At 35.1% G+C, this 22437-nt stretch overlaps 1 protein-coding gene across 1 annotated transcript; it reads left to right on the plus strand.

The window, feature by feature from the left end:
• The first annotated feature begins 8528 nt into the window (after nt 1-8528).
• Nucleotides 8529-16826, plus strand: LOC128555828 (multiple epidermal growth factor-like domains protein 10). Its single transcript, XM_053539519.1, has 4 exons — nt 8529-9870; nt 12955-13057; nt 13180-13271; nt 15442-16826. The coding sequence occupies exons 1-4, from the start codon at nt 8679-8681 to the stop codon at nt 16167-16169; spliced, it is 2115 nt and encodes a 704-aa protein (XP_053395494.1). The 5' UTR covers nt 8529-8678; the 3' UTR covers nt 16170-16826.
• Nucleotides 16827-22437: the final 5611 nt, after the last annotated feature.

A 22437-nucleotide genomic window follows, 5' to 3' on the forward strand; every position in this document is an offset into this window, starting at 1 on the left:
TTAAAAGCTCTTGAGAAGTGACAAAAATCACCCAGACCTCCAGGGGAATGACTATATTTCAATATTACACTGACATTTGAACAACATTTTATTGTCATGGGCGTCACAGGTCATAAAACGCGGGACTTCCCAACAACCGATTTGCATATGTTATTCCTTATATTGGTATAATTGTTGATTTTTTCTACTTAAAAACGCCTGACAAATAGCAAAAATACACAAATTCCAAAGAATAACAATATACTGAAATCTGAATAATTTCTAACGACGAGGAACGTCATAGGTAATAAAACCACTGGGCTACCTCATACCAGTTTCGCCTATTTTTGGAAGTATATATGAGTGATACATAGGTGACATAATGAAGGTTCTCAAAGGTATTTGACATCACTTTCAGGGGTAGCATAAAACATAGTGCTTTTCCACGTATAAATTGCCTTTTTACAATCTTGCACTCCAGAAAATGAATTATTTTACCGTCAACAGCATTCTTTCGTAATGAGCCCGCGCGCCCATGCTATTAAGAAAAAAGTGCAACGTGTAGGATGCAATAAGAAAATGATGTTTCCTCTAAAATATCGGACAAAATCACCATTATTATAAGTTCCGCATGCTTACACTACATTGTACAGAAGGTAAATTAATAATTATTTACAAGTCTGCGTAACATAATTATACATTATATCTGCATATAATGCGATGTCACAAAGTTACGAGGCTGTAAAAGGTACTAAATTAAACGTACTGTTAAGAATCTTGGGAAAATCTTGGAAAAATAAAACTTAAGCCTATTGAAATACTTGAAGCATGAAACTTGTATAGGTAACAAAAAGATTTAGGTCTAAAACATGTTCTAAACAAAAAGTCATGCGCCTTTTAAAGCAGGAGTTTCGTGATCAATGTTCTAAGTATGTTCTACTTGAAAGTTGCAGGGGCTCCAAGTTAGTTGCAAAAGGATTCCTTTGTGTATTCGCACTTCCATTAGGTCATCTGTTTCTTTTGGCAAAGGTTTGATACGGCGAAAAATTATCCCTTTGGGGAGACCTATTCGCTTTAATAAGCAAGCGCGCTACCATTACGCCACCGAGGCTCACAAAAGTGGTACGTATTTATAAGAGGGTGCGTAATTCGGCCTCAACCGAGCTAGTTTTTAAGATGCGTTGTTATGCCATCACAATTCGAATAATAGAGTGTCTTAAGGTGGCTTGCCAGACTTCTTTGACATCGGTCGACGTAATAATGGATGAAAAGTAAAGATACCGTATTGCCCTGATATTTGGTATTGATATACAAGGAGAACTCTCCTTCATATTGTACGATTCAGATCTTTTATATTCCTTTTTTTGTTTAGCAAAGGGCTGCTTCGTACAATTAATGAAACATTGAAGTATCTGGAGTATAAATGGCTTATGTTTTTCGTTGGATTAATTTCAAAAACAACGTTCGGATGCTCTTGACAAGGGAAACAGAATGATATGTCAGTGTTGTCAATCGGAAATTTCATAAAATGTCACTATGATGGGCGTTAAATGTTCTTAAAAATGTACGATTCTTTTGATCTTAGAGTAGCAACATACGAGCTTCGGTGGACGATTTGGTCGACAGAAAACGATTCAATTTACTAATGATTTTCGCAGTCTTTTTGCTATGAAAATTCCAAACTAGTTTATGAAATAAAAAAGGAGCTCTTTCCGTGAAATATTTCACAAAATGCGGTAGAAGCATATATTTGCATCGCGTGTATCACTGAAGTAGACTAAACATCATCCGAGGTAACACAAGTTTCAACGTTACAACATCTTAATGTTATTGCTGTTTGTGAAAAAAATCACGGTAACACCCTTATTTTCTATTTCATAAATTTGTTTATATCCATATTATTCATATTCAGTTTAACGCCCTCTTTTAGATAGCCAGAACTGGCTAGTTTTACGGCGGCTTGGATTTTTTAGTATTGTAAATTTTCCCCATTTGGATGGGGATGTACCTCAGGCTACATCTTATGGGGTATATATTTCTCAATTAATTCGGTTTGCCAGAGCGTGTAGTCATGTCAAGCATTTCAATGAACGTAATCAATATATTACAAGTAAACTTCTTCAGCAAGGCTACCGTTATTACAAATTGCGTAAATATTTTACTAAATTTTATTATCGTAATTCTGATTTAATTTTAAAATTCAATAGTAATTTAAAGACACTTCTGCGAGAAGGTATTTCTAAACCCGTTTTTTATGGGGATGTTGTTTACAAACTTCGTAAGATCTTGGGTCATGGTAATTTTCCAAATGTATTTGAAAAGATTATCAAACGTTTTATTAAAAGAGGTTACGACCCAACTGTTTTGAGACATACCGCATGTTTAGTGTTCAACCCGTTTACAGTTGGACACTACGCTTCCCTCTTTGATTGCGTCTGACGGAAGAGGGGGAGGACTCTATGATGAGCAGTTTTTATATCCTACCAGGACTGAACTGTTTTGATATTTGTCTTCTGGCCTGTTTCGTCGGGCCCTTAAGGGTGTTTCTCTTGTTGCTCTGTCTTCTGAAAAGGCATTGAGTACATACGTTTTTGGTTCTTAAGGTTTGCTTTTTATATATTTATACACGAGCATTTTTGTGTTTTACATGCCATGTTTTTTGTTTCCATTACGTGTGTTAGAGATTCACCTGGAGGGGATTACTTTTATTTACACTGTCCCATGTCTTTGGAACATGGTGGGGGTAAGAGTGAGGTTGGGTGCGCACCATAAACCGGTTTAAGCTCCCCAGTGGTGTTTTTGCCACTGACCGTTCGTCTTGTCCTTATGTGTTGGCTTTGAGTGTGTGTGTGTGTGTGTTGTTCGTTTTGTCCTGATGTGTAAGCTTTGAGTGTGTGTGTGTGGTGCACGCGTTTGCGTGCTGGGGGTTCGTTTTGAGGAGGCTGCGCTTTTGGTGCGTGGCATTCCCTGTTTGATATTTTTCTTTGTTTGGTTGCCTGGGTTTTAATCCAGTAACGCTGGGTTGCTTACCAGAACTCCTCTAGTTGAGTGGGAAACATGTGTTTCATAATTTCCAGCTTTTACCGCCCGGGAATAAAACCCGGGCCGCTGGATTAGGAGTCACCGACCTTAACCACTCGGCACCTCTAACCAAATACTTAAGCAAAATCATTGTAAGTAACAAGTGGTTTGAATTAGTTTCCGTAGGCCAAATCTCTCATTAAAGTTTGTATGGTGAGGATTTTGCTTTATTTCTTAAGGATGATCTCAATTGCTATCAAGAAAACATGACCCGAATCATTTCAGATGACTAATAAAAGATGATAATACACTGTTTGTAAACAAAACCAAATTATCCTCCAGCCTTAACATCGATTCTCTCTATTTCTATAGTAACCTTACAAATGATTTTGGTATATCTTCTATTATTGTAATATTTCTCTTTATGTACAACAATGATAATTCAAATGAAAACCCTTTTAAATTTCATTTTTCAATATTTCTTAGCGGGGCCTCTAAGATATTCTGCTGTTGTGTCAGCAGTAGACGCAGAAGCAGCAGCAGAAACAACAACAACAACAAATATAAGCAATAGAAATACGACAGTGACTTAAAATGATAAAGAGTATGTCAGTAATAGGCTAGGTGGTGGTGGTGGGGGGGGGGGGGTCAATATTTTATAAGGGGAGTCAGTATTTTATAGAAAAGGGGTCATTATTCTATATAAAATAATGACCGGAGGGTCATTATTCTATGGGGGTCAGTTTACAACGTTACACCGGCTACAATGTATCTCCATTTTTTATGTATTCCGCGAATTAAAAGGATAATACCGTTGCCAATAAAGAGGAAGAGTGTTGCCAAACCGAAGAAAAATGTATCCAAATTCACTGGTAAATCACTGGTTAAAGTACAATTTGGAGTATTCATTTATTAAGTCCCTTGTACACATTTAACAAAGAAATTCCGATCCCATATATGATATGGGAATCAACTCCTAAAATTAGTGTCATTATGACTATGTAACAAAAATGGAATTTTGGTGTTTCATTTTGTACGACAAAATCACGCTTTAAAACTCTTACAACTGTCAATGCAGAAATATAAAAAAACTAATGTGTGAGAGAAACACATATATTTTGCAGCCATATTATTCATGCTCGTACCTTTTAGATCTAGACCGAAAACATGAAATGCATGCTATAATTGAATAGAAAAGAATACTACTTGGCACGCATGAGTTTTTGTATATTTAATAATCTTAGCAACAGACACGTAACCTTTACTGAAAGGGACTATTTGAATCTGATTGCAACATTACTGCGGAAACAAATTCTGATATCCGGTGGAATAAAAGATGACAAGAAATAAAATGTATAAGATGACCTTAGGAAGCATAGAAGGCAAAGCAAACTCGATTTGATAAGAGATAATGAAATATTCAATATACTCCACAGATCCCAGTAAGTCAAATTATCATTGATTTAAAAGTTTTTTTTTTATTATTTTAAAAGCTAACCATTTTGACGCCGCCTTGTTCACATGTATACCCCGGAATCCTTTTCTACAAAACTATATTATAAGCACCGAACAGGTAAGCTATCAGAAACCATTTTTGAAATAGCTTGCAGTTCACCAACCGGTAATTTCAGAACAACTATTCTTACAATCGGAACTCAGCAAAGATCCAGTTGATGAAACGTTTCAATTGCACTCCAAAAGGTTATACCACAGTTTCATTGCTGAACGACTAAAACTAGTGTCTGTTAATGAGTAAGATATTTTCGCAGCCATATGTCAGATATATATTTTATTTTATCTAATACAGACTTGACTCAATTAAAGTGACTCAGGAGGAGAAATATATGTATATGTAATACAATATAAATATCTATGCCTTTCAAAGATATTTCGTTTTATTTTCCTGTCCGATTAGCAAGCCATTGTAATTAAGTTCTAAAGAAATGACAAAACATTGTATACTTATACCAGAAGTTATACCAGAAGTGACCAATTAGTGTGACATCAATTGTAAGATAAAGTGAAGATGATTATCATATTTAGTTCATGGTTCTTAATGCAGGTAAAATAATTATATTTGTTTTGCACATTTTTTAAAGGTTTAGCTGGTGCTTTTGTTAAAGATAAAAAGTGGGGGTAGATTTCCCGGAAGCACAGAGAACCCCAAACACAGCCATAGAGCCATGCATCGCAAAGTAGGCTTAAAGTCATAAAGTAATTTCACTTTTATTTTTGAGAGAATCTAAAAAACAGCTGTACAGGGTCCACATTTATTAGTATTATATCTATATATATATATATATATATATATATATATATATATATATATATTGCTCCTACTAGTCTGCACGGATGTTATGATTTCAAAGTTTTAACACCGCTTGCATATCGACTGTGAAGTAGTTTTTGTGTCCATCGGGCAGCTATTTTTATCTTCACAATAGAGCAATGTAATTGATTAGAATAAATATTAAAAAGACGACCGTATTAAAAAGAATCAAACATTAATTTTTTAAACTCCTCTGGTACATAAAATATGGATTACAAAGGATTTTAACAGATTTTAATGACTATCATAATAGAGTTTTTAAGTGCCTGTGGCGGCTGTAAAAAGACTCACAGTATTTGGATTCAGTTTAATTATATCTTCTGGTACTTTGGGATCATAGAGAACATTCTATTACATAGTAGTAAAATCCCGATTAAGCCGGGGCTAGCGGGCGTGAAGGGGTTGCACATTTAATTTAATTAACTACCTCTCATGAACAGATTCAATCAAACCGAGTCTGCTATTATGTTGCTTGGTTGCATTCTTTGCTTCCAAAGTATCTTTTCACAGATTTTATTCTAATATGACTTCACACATTTCTGTCTTAATATAAGTCTCGGTAATTGAGAATAGAAACTTTACTGCATATAAGATGAATAATGAACAAATCAAATAAACAAGAAGATACTTTGGAAACATGGAACAATAGCTGACTCAGTTTTATGCACTCTTTTCATAAAAAGTAACGGCCATCACACTTCACACAAAAACAAGGACAGAAGTCCAACAGAAAAATTCACATTCAAAGAGCGTAGTCGCTCATACAACACTTCACATAGAAATATAAGTATGTGAAACTGTAAACACGTACACAGTGGTTCAGCATATGTATATGGTAACACAAATGAATACAGTAATAACAAAGACGTAACAAACATTTACAAAAGATAATAGGTAAGGGTAGATTTTCTCGAAAGCACAAAGCACCAAAAAAAAACAGCCCCAGAGCCACACATTTACATAGTAGGCCCAAAACAAAAAGAAGCTGTAATGGAAAGATATTTCAGACGGGTTGCTTCAAACATCCAACAAGTACATATTAATATAAGCTAAATATTGATAAAGGGGAAGGAATTGGTAATAGGCGATCTGGGGTCGGGGTGGGAGATGAAGGGGAAAGTTGAACAAAGGCGAATATACAAAGGAATGCCATGTTCTTTAAAAATAAGTCGCACTACAACGTAAACCGCAATAGCGCAGACACTCGTGTACCAAAGATAAACACACAACGACGATCAACTGAATAACAGAAAAACGAACAAGCAACACATAAGAAAACAGTAGGGCACGGTTATAGATTAGGAGGCTTACAAACGCACCCACGCAAGTAGGGAAAAACAATCAAGTACCGTCAAAACATGCATAAAGAAGGAACACAGTTGAGTATCGCCTTGGAACGGTGGCAAAAATATCACTGAGGAGTTTAAATAAGTTTACTGGCGCCAAATCTTACTCAAGATTGCCGTTATGACAGTTCATCAGATCCATTAGATGATACATTGGGAGCATAGAACGCTGTTGTTATGGACATCTCTTCAGATCTAGATCATTCTATACATTCTATAGAAATGGTGTCACACTGGTCGGTGCATGGAAGTTTCAGAATCATCGGATCATAACAATGTGCTCACCTATCTTCAGCGCGAAATAACAGACGATGTATCTTAAGGCCAAAGACAGACATTTGACCGTAGTAAAAACCGTTTATATGTATATATGTATGTCAAGTTTAATTGCATGCCTAACGTCATTGTCTGTTAATACCAACCGGATGTAAGACATATAAATGTTTTTTGTTTTAACGGAATGCATACTTATTCAGTGAAAAGAATATGATAAAACCGATATAAAATAATATCAATTAGAAATATTTAGTTTATTCTTTTCCAGTCCGATTTGCAAGTCATTATGATTAAGTTATATGGAAATGACTAATAATTGTATTTTAAATAACAGAAGTGACCTACAAAAATGTGTCATTAATCGTTAGATAACGTAAAGATGGCTATCCTGTTATTTTCTTGTTTTTTAGTTCAAAATGCTCTTACTGTAGGTAAAGTCATTTTATATGTTTTATACATTTATGTTAACACAACAAATGCTTTACGAAACATAAAATCGTTTTATTTTTTATTTTGAATTAATTTTAAAAAGTACTTGTATGTTAACGTCAGTTTCTGTAGGTTCATTAAATTAATGAAATTTTATTTTTAGTCTGTATTTTCAATTAATTATATCACAAACAGATGTGATAAGCAAAATGTAGTTTGATTCTAGATATGGCTTATTCGGGATGTCACGATTTCAAAGTTTTAACACCAGTGGCTTCCGGCCGCGGAGAAGGGCAACAGACTTGAAGATGTCCACAATAAAGCTAAGAACATAATCAGAATAAATAAGACGTCATTTAAAAAGAATACAATTCATTTAAACTCTTCTAAAGGAAATAATTCTACGGCTTAACACGACATCACACATTTCTGTTTGGTTTGCTTATTTCCAAATAATTTTCTCACTACCGGCAGTGTTACTAATAGTGATTACTCAAACAGAATTATAAAACAAATCAGATCCATAAAAAGATATTTTGGAAGCATAAAGCTGACTCACTGTTATTCACTCATATTGACGAAAAGTAGTAAAGTTATCGCCATCATACGAAACACAAGACTGTCTTAATGCAACAAAATCATTTGTATGTTACAGTTATGACGCCACAGCATCAAACGTCAAAGCAGCGAGATAAAAAAGTAATATATTTGGTGGGCATTTTCAAGGATGTAGATAATATACCTGATCACGTGGTAGAATCGAAATGATAAGTGATTTGATCTTGAATGAAGTGATTATTCGTGGTCCAGATGTGCATTATTATATTACTCGGGCTGCGCCCACGTAATATACTTCTTTCGCGTGTGAACTATAAACAACGATTTTATTCAACGACAAATCTCAAGTTTAGAATATAATATTCTTTTTAAGTCTCACGTCTGATTTGATTCTGTTATGTTCTTGACTAGAACGGTTTAAGTTGTTTTAATTTCTATCTTGAGAAGTGGGAAGACATATTCAAAACTTAGTTTAAAAAAAGACGATAAGTGTATCAGATATAATAAACTTTTCAGTCTTTGCGTTAAAACAATTATAGCACTTAAAATTTGTTTTCATAATATTGAAATATGTACGCATTTTACTTACTTTAGGAGACTGCCGAAACCACTGCCATATCGCTACGACCATTAAATCTACCTGTTGCACGTGCGAATCTGACTTGCTGCCAACTGAATGTGTACGCAAATGTATAGAAGAGGGAAAATATGATTGTAATAGCTGCGTTTTGTACGATGATATGAAATACCTCTGTTCTGGATGCAATGAATATGTTAATCAAACTACTGGTGAATGTAAATCTTGTCCTGATGGATGTGTTTCTTGTTTCGACGATACATTTTGTTACGTCTGTATAAACGGCTTGTATGGTAAAATCTGTAATAAAAAATGTGGTAACTGTGTAACTGATTCGCGAGGCAATATGGATTGTGAAGTGACCGGCATATGTACTCGTGGGTGTGCAGATGGTTATTACGGTCTCCATTGCGATCGTGTATGTGGACATTGTTTACCGGACGATTTCAATGTAGTAAAATGTCTTCTTTACACTGGATACTGTGCTAAAGGTTGCGTTGATGGCTATTACGGTCGACGCTGTGACAAGAAATGTGGAAAGTGCCTACCTGATGATAATGGGGCAGTTAAATGTGACATAGACACAGGAATTTGTTTCAATGGTTGCATCGCAGGTTACTTTGGAAAGACCTGTGATCGAAAATGTAACAGTAACTGTCTTCATTCAGCCACAAATATAAATGTATGCAACGTGTTATCGGGAAAATGCATTTATGGTTGTGTGTCAGGCTGGTATGGTGATGTGTGCAATAAAACTGCAATATGCAGCGGGACGTGTTCTAAAAGATCCTGCAGTCGAACATCGGGTTTCTGTGACAAAGGATGTGTTCAAGGTTGGTATGGTAACACATGCAATAAAACTTGCAGCGACATCTGTCTTCTAAGCTCCTGCAATCAACATTCGGGCTTATGTGAAAAAGGATGCGTTTCTGGTTGGTATGGTGATACATGCAATAAAACGTGCAGCGATACATGTACTTCTAGCTTATGCAATCAAAAATCGGGCTTTTGTGAAAAAGGATGTGTTTCTGGTTGGTATGGTGACAAGTGCAATGAAACGTGCAGCGATACATGTTTATTTAGCTCCTGCAATCAAAAATCGGGCTTCTGTGAAAAAGGATGTGTTTCTGGTTGGTATGGGGACTTGTGCAAAGAATCATGCAGTAGCACCTGTTATGACAAGACATGTGACCAATATTCAGGTCACTGTTACAATGGGTGTGCGTCCGCATACTATGGAGACATGTGTGAATTCAACAGCGTTGACACTTGTAAAGAGCGCATTTGCGACAGGGAAACATCACAATGTTTGCGGGGATGTGTAGCAGGATATCAAGGAGCATTCTGTAATATGAGTATGCAATAATGAATTAGTATTCTTTTGTTTCAGTTAAAAATCAGTTTCCCTGTAAAAAATCAGCACTCCTTTCTGTATCGTTAAAGTTCAGTCGATCTTTTGTGTGTTAAAAGGAAGCATTTCTATACTCAATATTGCTTTTGGGATATTTATATAGTTCGTAGGGTTGGCCTATTTTTTTTCTGATGTGAAATTTCACTTGCAATAAAACACGTAAAATGATAAAGTATTTCTGTGTAAAACTCAATTTATGTGTTTAAACAATTTGTGCAGCCGATAATAGGCGGAGTCTATGTAGAAGTTTTGTTTAGTACATGTATTTTGAAGAAGATGAATAAATGTTGCATAGAAATGCTTGATCATTTTGTGGGTAAAGTCTTTAATTCCATTCATTGAACTAAATAATAAGAGACATTTTTTGTTTGACTTATTTAATCTCGAGTGAATCCACTGCATATTATGTTTACTCACAGCTTAACATCATTTAGATCTTTAAATCTAAGCAGCTTAAATATCCGAATTATTCACTAATTTTGAATCTCTTTCGGGGGCATTTTGTATTTCTGAAGATTTACGTATCTTGAATGAGGGGCTCGAAAAGATATATTTGTTAAACGGTAAACTGTACGTCAGGGCATATGTAAATAAATTGTCACCGTACAATGAAGATTGTAGCCATTGTGTAGCAAACTGCTTGTAGATGTAGCGATATGTTGTACAGATCAAAATAGTTGTGTTACTGCTACCTGTGTAATGTCGAATAGTCATACTTTATTGCCGAAATGTTATAAGTTATTTTTTTAGTAAAGAAGTAGACATGATCACCTAACTGAGTGACACAACGGCAAGTCATACACAGATGAATATTTGAAGAGCATTAATAACAGGTGTTTCTTAATTATTAACAGTCGACTGATAAGTTCTGAATTTCGACTTAGTAATTCAAAATTTTGAGATATGCTACAAGAAATTTGGAGCAGATAAAATAGAGAAAAGTTGAAAACTTCACAGGTCGCTCAACACAACAAAAACGAAAATGTTGCAGGCTCGGTTTGATTGAGCCTGTTCATGGACGGTAGTGGAAATGCATGCTACCGTCTACGCCCTCTAGCCCCGGGTTGAGCAGAACTCAACATTTACACATGCTAAAAGTACAAAAAGCAATATAGAGACATCCGCAGATGTAATCAAACGGCGGTGAACATGAAACCTTCAATTATACACGTGTTGAGTCGTGTAATTCCATGAAGAGCGGCGTTTGGTCCCCAGATAAAGGAAAAGGTTTGCCCCAAACGAGTAAACAATGGCCAGAACTAAACCAACTGAAATTTAGAAAGGGGATCTGAGGTTATGGAGCCTGCGTATCACAGCAAGTCAAAAGACAAAATTAAAAAGCAGGCACCATATCCAATGGGGTGATTAAACAATACCCAAGGCTATGAAAGCGGGAGTATTGGAACCACCCAGGCCGAAATGGTCGAAATCCAAGTCGAAAGTTGAAATCCAAGTAACGTAAGTCGGAATTTCGAGATGATAAGTAGGAATTTTGACTTAGTATCTCAGTATCTTCATAATTTGAACGTTTGGAACTTGAATATATACAAGAATACATCAATATATGATCTAACTTAGCCTCTTGAGCAACCCCAAGTTTTAAACTGTACCTATATTTACATGGTGGTAGTGGAGTCGAACCAGAACGAACACCGTCCAAATGGTGCAAATAGTGAAATATTCCGATTAACAACACTACCCGATCACCTACTTTGACCTCTCCTTAAATTTAGATTTACTCATGCACCAGATCTTGGTCTCAAAGGGTAGCCATGACCCATTACTTTACGTTCGTTTCTGTATTTCCTTGACATATGATAGGCTCAAATTAGTTATATTATTACCTTTACCGCGATAAAAATAATGCGTCTAAATCGGTTTTCATTTTCTGTACAATGATAACAGTGCAAGGAAAATGAGTTAATACATGCTTGTAAGTACTTCAAATATAGTTAAAAAGATTTTCGAGGGCTAAGGCAGCATATGTTGTAAATGAAAATGTATTTTGTTTTAAAGTAGAGATGGTACCTAAAAATTCAAATTGCATCTGATACTACTTTCTGTTGAAAAATTAATACCGGAGTGCCTCAATTATATAATGGTTTAACTTTTAGAATTCATTTTTCATGCTTAAAGGCAAAATGTAGTCCGAAAAATTTGGTCCTACTTTAAAAAGTAAAAATAACTCTTCTAGGACTATTAAGTTCTCTGAACAAAGTATACATAGATTCGGATGTGTTCCCCAAAAACATAGTTTTCTTCAAGATCTATGAATAAATTTTCAAACAAAAAAAATGAACATTATCTTTTATTTTCAAACGAATTTATTCAAAGAAAATTTATTTTATTTATTTCTGCCGATATTTTACAGGTATGGTATGATCAAACGAAAGAAAACATTATTCGTGAGAAAAATATAAATAGACATATGGAATTTACGTCATCGAATTCCTCCACAATTTACAAAATTCGTTTGCTAAGAAAAACCAAGGCCTAAAAATGTATGAGTTCAAAAATAGAGCGATATAAAAATGTATATTCTATCTGATGGTCACATCAAAACCATACTAAAAACTGTTCCAAAAGAAGTTATTTCACTTTTATGACACGCACCTTGTGTTTACAAATGTACCTAATTTGCATATTGACCGGGGCGTGCGGAATCACATTTACCTTGCGGAATCTACCGTTATAGAAACTTCTGTTAATATAATGCAGACGTTCTTTAGTATAAATAAAATGGTTGTGTTAGTTCGAAAGAAATGACAATCACCTTTGTTTAGTTAATCCACCAATACAACGAAGCCTATTCGAGGTCAAAAGTTCCCGTAATTACTGCACGGTGCTGTGTTAAAATATTGCTAGCGTGAGATAAGCGATTTGCACTTAAGTTTTGCACTTGATTTGTTGTTGTTGTCGTTGAATACTTTGCCTTAGGTACCATCTCTATTTAAAGTTTATAATTAGTTAATAGGTATTTGACATCTTTAGCACGCATTCTGATACTGACATTATTGTTTAATTTCAGCAATGGAAACTGGAGCTGATTCTGTTTTAGTAAGCATTACGGGCAGTCTGGCTGGAGTTATAATAATACTTGTATTTGGCTTGATTCTTTGGCTGTTAAGAAGGTATGTAGCTGACATGGTTCCATATACTTGCTGAAATGACTTACACGATACGCATATTTCAGTACTGCATAACAACTGTGGAGATGAATAAATGCCATATATATTATTTTTTATAATTATAGAGTAGTCCTCAAAGGCAAGCGTTATGGCAGCCTTCAGATGTTTACCAGTAACACAACTGGGTCAATATATGACGAGATAAGAGATACAAATGGTGGGTATATAATTATTCAGTATATAATATCACTGTCAAGTCAGTCCACAGTTCTACAATATTATTTCTGGTCCTTATTGACCATGTATTCCATTCAGGATTATTTTACTCCAGCCATTCTCGAAGGGTCAGTATTACGATAGTAACAAAAAAGGCCAAAGCCTTTGAATCCCAGGCTTCTTTACCTTGCTTTCTGTGCGAGCAATCGCAAATTGATTGGTAAGCTGAGAACCAGTTTGCAATATAAACCCAATAGACTCTTTCTAAACAAAAGTTTCCTTTTCGCGCAACCGATGACATATCACTATAAGTACGTCACAGTTCTTTAGTCTTGCTCTACATTAGCATAATAAACGGGCATTTTACTTGCTTTTACAAAACGCTAAAATCTTCACTTAAAAACATACCAGAGGGCGTGATCAAAAATAGTTTGCTGGTCCTTTGGGGTCATTCCGCTCACGTCGATGTTTTGGGGGAGAGGGGGCGTGAGAGGTTTTGCGGATTTTATTACCTCTATTGATTAGAGTCAATAAAATCGATACCGCTAATATAATTCTTGGTTGCACTATATACTTTAAATGTTCAATGATCATCTTATAAATTTTATTGCAGAATATTTCTTTACATCCCAATGACAGATTTAATAAGACAGACCGTGTCTGCTATAATTATGTTTGATTGATTTCTGAGCTTCCAAAATATCTTCTTATGGCTTTGAATGATAATGCAGTCTTAAAACCTGAAATTTTTAGATACTGTATAGTTTTTGCAAAAGTACCAAGTTCATATAATATTAGGTTATTTAACATTGTTCAGTACAATACGGAGATATATTTGGACGAGTACCCAGCTGAGAAAACCATATTGGACGAGCCGCTAGGCGAGTTCAATATGGTTTTCTCAGCTGGGTACGAGTCCAAATATATCTCGTATTGTACAGTACAATGTTAAATAACCTTTTTATTCTATATCTATTTTATCTTACTATAATAATAGTTTAAATTAAAAATGTTTCACTGAATATTGTATTCCTGCCTTTTCTAGTTTTTCCCAGCTTGGTATGAGTGCAAATATATATTATACAGAACAACGTTAGACCTTAAATAACCTTTTTATTCTATATTTATTTCACTTCATACGTAATATACGTAATTCATTGAATGTTGTTTTTTTCTGCGTATCATCATTAAAAAGGTATTGGTGCAACCTCCCTACAACAGCCATTTGGCGATTTGGGTGGTAATAATACTTGGCTGAGATATTATATGCCAACAAACATTGTCAGCAAGTTTGGTGAAAATCGGATGAAAACTATTCGACTTAAAAGAGCGGACAAGGCTAAATTCCCAGTTTTTTTGAGTAATTCAAGGACTATAATCAAAGAGTGCCTGGTACAATTTGGCTGGTTATCGAAATTGGCCGAGATGTAATGCCCACAAACATTGTCAGCAAGTTTGGTGAAGATTCGACCAAAACTGAATTATAGAGTAGACATGTTTTGGATGCTGACCGCCCGTCCGTTGCCATTCATAATCTTCTCCATTTTGTTTCTTAACCGTTAAATAAAAATTGCTGAGGTAGCTATTCAGACAGTCAGGGCTGATACCAATTTCTAGGTTTCGTCCGGAAAGGCTTCTTTAAGCGACTTTTCAAATATTCCAACATCTGATCATCCTTTTTACTGTATTTTTAAATTTTTGATTATTAACGAACGTTTTAATATCTAAATCAGATAGCATTGTTATCCCTTGAATCGTTTTTGTCTGTTGTAAACAAAAAAAAACTCAAATTAAATCCAGATTTCAAGACGCATAATCAAACCCTGTACATAGAGCGCCTACTTCATCCGATTACATTCGGAACATTTTCACGCGTTTCGGGCTTTATCGTATGTTTAACATGGGACTGTTGAACCGTCCAAATACAGAAAATACAGGATTTTTTGTACGCGCGTGCGTCCAAATACAGAAAATACAGGATTTTTGTACGCACGTGCATCCAAATACCGTAATATATTGTACGGTCACGTGTTGCAAATGAACGTTCGCGATTGGATAGATAAAATAGGTATAGAATAAAAGATAATATAAAAGCCACAATTAGATTGTAAGTAATTTATATGATTAAACACTGATACCTATTTAATACTGTCCTCTTTTGTTAATGTTAGACAAAACAGAGGAACGCTGTGTTAATGAGAGCCATTCATACATGGAAATTGATGGTGCCCTTCCATGGAGTATTAATGAATCTAGGTCCAACGTGCGCAACTCTTTAAATGATGATTTAGCTGATAGTTCTGCATCAACTCTTGCAACTGTAGAAAACATTAAAGGCACTCCGCTGTTTTGTGCGAACGCTCTCAACATGTCTGCGTTGCACTCGGAAGACAATCAAGATAATATAAGCATCGGCGATGAAACTCAGATATCCAGTTTCATTTCTTCTGATGAGGATCATAGAAAAGGATCAAACCGATCAAGAAAATATTATGAAATACCTGAAAATATACCTGGTGAAAATCATAAAGTTGAAAGTAACCATACCATTGAAGGCTATGAAATTCCTATATCAAGTGCAAGTAGTAGTGTTCGGAAAGCCAAAGCTCTTGAAGCAGGCGATGCAAATCTATCAAGACAATGTAACAGAAAGACTGACGTAGCTACAAGCCAAACGATAGATTCAAAGAAAACACAGAACAAACAATTGATGTCCAAAAGAAATAAGGCAAAAGATGCAAATGACATTAACCAAGCACCTCAAAAGTCTAAAGAAGATACATGCAACACAAATCCTTCTAGATTTAATATGGAAATGCAGTTTGAAACACATCAAACGCAGGAGGAGATACCTGAAGGAGACAGTGACAGCTTAAATTATATACATCCAGTGAATTGAAAAAATAATAGAATTCAAAACAAGAATTACCTTCCCTTTCGAAATAAGACAAGGGAGAAATAAGTTTCAGAAGTATCTAGATACACCCTTGCATTAGGGTTAATTAGGAAAATTTCAATGGAAACCAAATGATTTGATAAAGTATTCTATATCAATATATATATCATCAAAAAAGAATTCTAATATTTAAATACGTGCTACCTGGCATAAAGAGGTGTCAGACTTGAAGACGTAATTTGTATTCTGAGATACAGCGCATGTTCGTCGTACAATGTTTTTACAGTTGGAAGTTACGTTTCTCTATTAAATTGATGCAGAAGACACTTCTAAAAAGCCCACTTGGATTGAGCTGTTTAGATATTTGTCTTCTTGCTTCTTGTTTTTTTCCTTATTTCTCTGCTTTCTTCAAAGTGCTTTTTTGCACATGTATTAAAACGTCCGGTTCATTATTCTCTGATAAATGAAGTTCAGCATTATTCTGATTTTCAAGTTTTAACACTTACTCTGCTAAGTTTCTGTAATAAACTTGTCCATATTTGTTTGGGACAGTACGATTAACTGTTAAAAGGGGTGCATACCAAAACATACTGACTGAATGGTGAACAGAGTAGATCATGCAAAGGCAGAATCAATCGTGTCCAGCATGATAAGGGTAAATGACTACAGTTGAATATCGTTACCTCGATATCGGTTAGCTCGATACTCCGGTTAGCACGATGTGTTTGAGTCGGTCCCGATTTTTCCCTATTTATCTTAATGTAATTATTTATCGTTACCTCGATATGATTAGCTCGATATTTTGTTTAGCTCGATGAGATTTTTTCAGTCCCGTCAACTTACCTGTACTGTTTCTACACCTGGTTTCGTCGATATCACAGCTTGTCAAAAAATATCCATGTTTTTTGTAAGTTGTGAAAACGAACCTTTTGTTGTCCGGCGATGTATTAATCATATTCAAGTTGGTTTGTGTCTTTGCTTTGTTTGTTATTTAATCTTTAATCCAATTTAAATGTCAGGAAGTTTGCACTTAATTCCCAATAATTAGTGTTATAAAACACCGTGCAAGCATGAAAGCTGTTTTCAAATATAACAACTAATTTGGATGAAATATTTTCTGTTTGACGGAGTAAAAATCTGCCATTTAGGATTGAGTAACAATACGCGTATTTAAAAGGCAAATTTTCGTTATTGAAGCACAGTCAAAATGACTACTCAACAAGGAACGTTACCGCTGCATTCAGACTTGTTTAGGGAAGGAATAAAAATGCTAATGCTAATTAAGATATTTTATTTGTAAATAAAATTAAAATCGTATTTACGTTTTATATTATTTCTTCCCCCTTTCAAACCCTCTGGGAAAAAAGCATTGGATATAATGACAATATAGACGTCCAACACAAGTACAAAAAAGTCCTAGATAGTTGATATCGTTACGTCGAACTTCGGATACGTCGTTGCAATTTTTACAGTCCCTTGAATATCGAGGTAACGGTATTCGACTGTATATATATTGAAACGATTCTAAACATTGCCTTTTTAAGATTTATCGTTTGATTTACAGTGGTCATCGCCGCTGAAATGATTGGATATACTAAGACGGCGTTAAATTCTTGCGCATCTGTACTGTGCCCCGTGGAAAATTGGATGATTAACAACGGGAAGGCTTTGATCATTTGTTGAACGAGCTAACACAGTATTCTTATGACCAAGTGTGAGATCTCATAAATTACACCTTATAACAATTTACTTTTTTAGTTCGTTTTATCATAGTTATAAACAAACATTTCATGAAAATGTCACAAGCCTTATAAAGAACCTTATAACAAAAATAATGCAGATATCAAAATAAATAGAGGATATTTGTTTGTTTCAGTGAAATATCAATTTTATTTCACAAGTGAGCATCAAAAACTGATATTTTCACGAGTGGCGAAACCACGAGTGAAAATGACTTCTTTTGGTGCTCACGAGTGAAATAAAATCGATATTTCACTACAACAAACACATTTTCTTTTTATTTCATGTGTAAAACTCTATTTTTGTTGCGTAATTTATAAAAATGTCGAAAATCGCGGGAAAGATCAACAGAAAGCATAACACAAATGATGTCATTTTAACGACGTTATCGTCATTCTGGTCCCCGGTATTCATAACGCCCGGTATACAATTTGACTTCAGTTGCGACGGAGGACCGGAACAAGTTCGGCAAAAACAGTGAACATAAAAATGATAATCTACTGTTTCAAAACTGTGGATTATCACTTTTATTTCACTGAGAAAACCCTATAATTCAGTGGAAAACATAAAATAAATGGTAATATATTATTAACCAGAATAAACGCTTAATATTATACAGACGTCGCGCTCGAAGTGACGCCTTATATACGGGGTCTTATTATTTCTTGTTTCTTTGCATGTCATTTATGTACAAATTTGTTTTAATAAAAATTGTTCTTTAGAGCAAGACTGACTAAATTACAGAATCCCCCGATTTACAGAAGTGTAATTTACAACTCGCCAAACTCTGTTTTGTTTGCTTTGCAATAATATCAAATATAAAATGCCAAAAATAAAGAGCAAGACTTGAGATGAGATACATGTCCACATCATTGAAAACAGTTATTGAATTTTACTATTTTTTCCGAGGTTATTTTGAAAAAAATATGTAATTTCTAGTTTTACTGAACGATAACATTTGAAGAAATAAGAAAACTGATATGTTCTTGCTAATACAGAGTATTTATTTATAAGTAATCAGAAGTTCCTTTAAAGTGCTATTGATTAAACAAAACACAGTGTTGTTTTTTTGTCATACTACTTCTCTGCTAAAATTATATGTATACATGACGTGTTTAAGAGAAGGAGGGTACATGTATTTTAAATGTCATGCAAAGTTTTGACATCTATGTATAAGCACAGTGTAACGTATACATTCGTTGTTGTACTTGGACCCAGTGTTTGGCAGTTTATTGGGTCGAGTACCTGTACGAAACCTGTAAAATATTTACCGAGGTAATACTGTACTGACTGCCTACAGTGTTAGTTTCATCTATCTGACTAGTCTATAGAACTTTTTGATTTAAATAGTGTTTGGCAGTTTCTTAACGATAAATGTTCTGTAAAGTGTCAATTACTATTATAGCCATATGAATCCTGTCTAAAGGTCTGTTTCGTACGCATTGTGAAAAATCAATTTTTAACTTCCTTAGTTGATCATCGTTAGTAAATAGGGAAATTAAAGAAATGATTCACTCATTTGTTTTTCCAGATAGAATTGCTGATTAATATATATGTCAGTACAGTCATTTCTTACTGTATAGATATGTTTGTAACAAAACAGGTTTAAGTCGCTCAGATCCTACTGTAAATAATTTGTAAGAGTTTTATGATGTTAGATCAAATATTGAAGACTAACAAGTATACTAATACCAACTTTGCGATACATGACACAACTGTTTTGTATACATTCGTAACAGAATGTCTTTTTGGATACTCAATATTTCATTCTTTCTTATCTCTATTTTTAAATATCACTTTTTTAAAAATCGTAAATAATGTTAGATTTTAGTTCTTAAAAAATACATCTGTGAAATTAGTCTAAAGTATCAATAGCAGTGCTACAAAGATAGAGGAACGCCACTTCTAATAGTGGAAAAATGAATGTAAAAGTCTGGTCTGACTGTTTTTGATTTCTTGCGATACTAAAGATTTCAATGGTGAACTATTTTAGTGTCAGGATACTGGTTATATGACCCATGGAAGTGCCTACACCTTTAGTATCTTGAACAATGGTTTGGGTCCAGTCGCTAAGGTGACTTTGTCTTAGACTAGCTGACAAACGATGTAGAATGTCCTTTGTTAAAACGTAAAGCTGGTGGGACCAAATATCTCAGATATAGAATTTTTCTCTGGCTACCTTGCCTAAATGATTCGTGTACCAATGATTCGTAAATGATTTCTATTATGAGCTAGACAATTTCAGGGATCAGGCAAATCACTAAATGTTTCAAACTAACAATTTTCAATTAAAAAAGCTCAAACTCCTATAGGCTCGAGACTCTATACTTGACTGGTCTTTTTGTTGAAGTTCCCGTCAGACAATGTCTTTGAATCAACAACATACGATATAAAATCTGTAAAAAGATCCTTCGGAAGCATAGAATGCAACCAAGAAGAATAATAGCGGACTCGGTTTGATTGAGTCTGTTCATGAGAGGTAATGAAATGGGCAACACCTCTCACGCCCACTAGCACCGGCTTAAGCGGAACTCTATTATTCATATGTTATGAGTCCTTTCGCATAGATGCTCGGCTTCTGTTCCCTCAAACTCTACATAATTGCCTGACTCCTATATGCTCAGCGCCTATATGCTATCATATATAGCATTCACCTACCATACAGGTATATCCCCGATGCCTTGGCTGTACTTCGCCAGTAATGCTGAACCGTCTATAAGCTGGAACTCTCTTACTATCTCAGTAGATTACCAAACTCTGGGTCTCTGTCTCAGCTTCACGATGCTCAGCCTATATATGCTATCGTCTATAGCATTCAATTACCTTTAAGGTAATATTCCTATGCGCTGGCCCTATAGCTCGAGACCTTATCGAAATTCTGATACTCTTCTTTAGTCCAAAAAACTTCCTAAGTCTTCTTTTTAATAATTTATCCGCCCTAACAGGGTAACTTCAGTAGTCTCCTTACCAAGGTACTGGGGTTAATTATTAGTTGAATCCTCGATGTGTCTTCTTCAACCGCTGGATACTGAATGAGCTCTCTGTCATCCATCTACCTATTTATACCCCAGCAGACGTGCTATTTTTAAAACTTGTTTCTGATTGGTCCAAATTTAAACAAAACGTTTTACAACGAGTACGTGCTCTATCAAATATCTGGTTCCCTTTAACTTTTGTATATGACATAATGTGCGAAGCTGGGACCCAGCCATCTCCATAATGAACCCAAATCAGCCACCAATGACCCAAATTCTATTATATACAGCAATTTAACAATAATTGGAGCAATGACAACATGAAAAGGGAGTCAATCACTATCTGTGTTTATATGTTACGTTATCAATATATCAGATGTACAAATTATTCTGACATTTAGTTTATACTAATTCATTTTAAGCCGATTGTGAAATATGTTCTACAACTTATATTAATCACTTTCGACACCTCATTCCTGATGGTATTTTCCGTGGACATGACAGAAGAGGGTAGTTTCCCTTTTAATGCTGAGTGCCAAGCAAGGGAGCTACTGGTACCATTTTGTCTTTGGTATGATGCGGCATTACATTGTGTCATATTTTAGACGATTTTGATGGTCGACTTTACACCAATCAATCTCAAATAAGTTTGGATCTGTTCCAAGTTTACTAATTTATTTTACGTCGATTGCGAAGAAGTTCCACAACTTACATTAATAATTATCGCTACCGCATTCCTGATGGTATCAATGAGAGAAGAGAAACCAGTCTACCTTTTAATGCTGAGCGCCAATCAAGGAAGCTACTGGTACCATTTTATATGTCTTTGCTATAACGTGGCCGAGGATCGAACCCACGACCTCCCGCACTCGAAGGGACGCTCTATCATAATGTTATCGAGGCGTTTAATATTTAAGTTATTTTGATGGATTCTCAGGCTGTGGTAACACGTTTTTCCCTTTACAAATATCCCTAGAATTTGTAGTCACCTTAACTTTGGTTCTAATGGTTATACTTCGGGAATTTCTGTCTTTATTAGGGGAATTAAATTTTGCCACTTTTTACGTTCCCGGTTCGCGCTTTCTTGTGTCATATAGAATGCGCTACCATATTTCAATGTCGTGCTATTTCATACAGATTTTTCAAGAGGTTTTATTTTAAAGCATGCATTTTAAAGCATGCATAGGTTTTATAGCATGCAGGTTTAGCATGGAGGTTTTATAGGATGCATGGGCGGTAGCATGCATTTCCACTGCCGTCCATGAACAGGCTCAATCAAACCGAGCTTGCAACATTTCGGTTTTTGTCGTGTTGAGCGACCTGTGAAGTTTCCACTTTTTTCTATTTTATATGTTTCTTAATAATAACTTGATCTCTTCTAAGTAAAAACGCAGTGTCAATCACTGGTTTAGTTGCAGTTTTCGGATCTGAATGGGTTACAGAGAGATGGCCATGAAATTTTCAGTCATTTAATATCAGCATACAGAACTTCTCCCGATTGCGATTCCTGTCGAGCTGTGGGATCACAAAATGGTGGAACACAAACTTTCTTTTGT

This window comes from Mercenaria mercenaria, chromosome 3 (assembly GCF_021730395.1).
Source record: "Mercenaria mercenaria strain notata chromosome 3, MADL_Memer_1, whole genome shotgun sequence".
In the NCBI taxonomy this organism is placed as follows: Eukaryota; Metazoa; Mollusca; class Bivalvia; order Venerida; family Veneridae; genus Mercenaria; species Mercenaria mercenaria.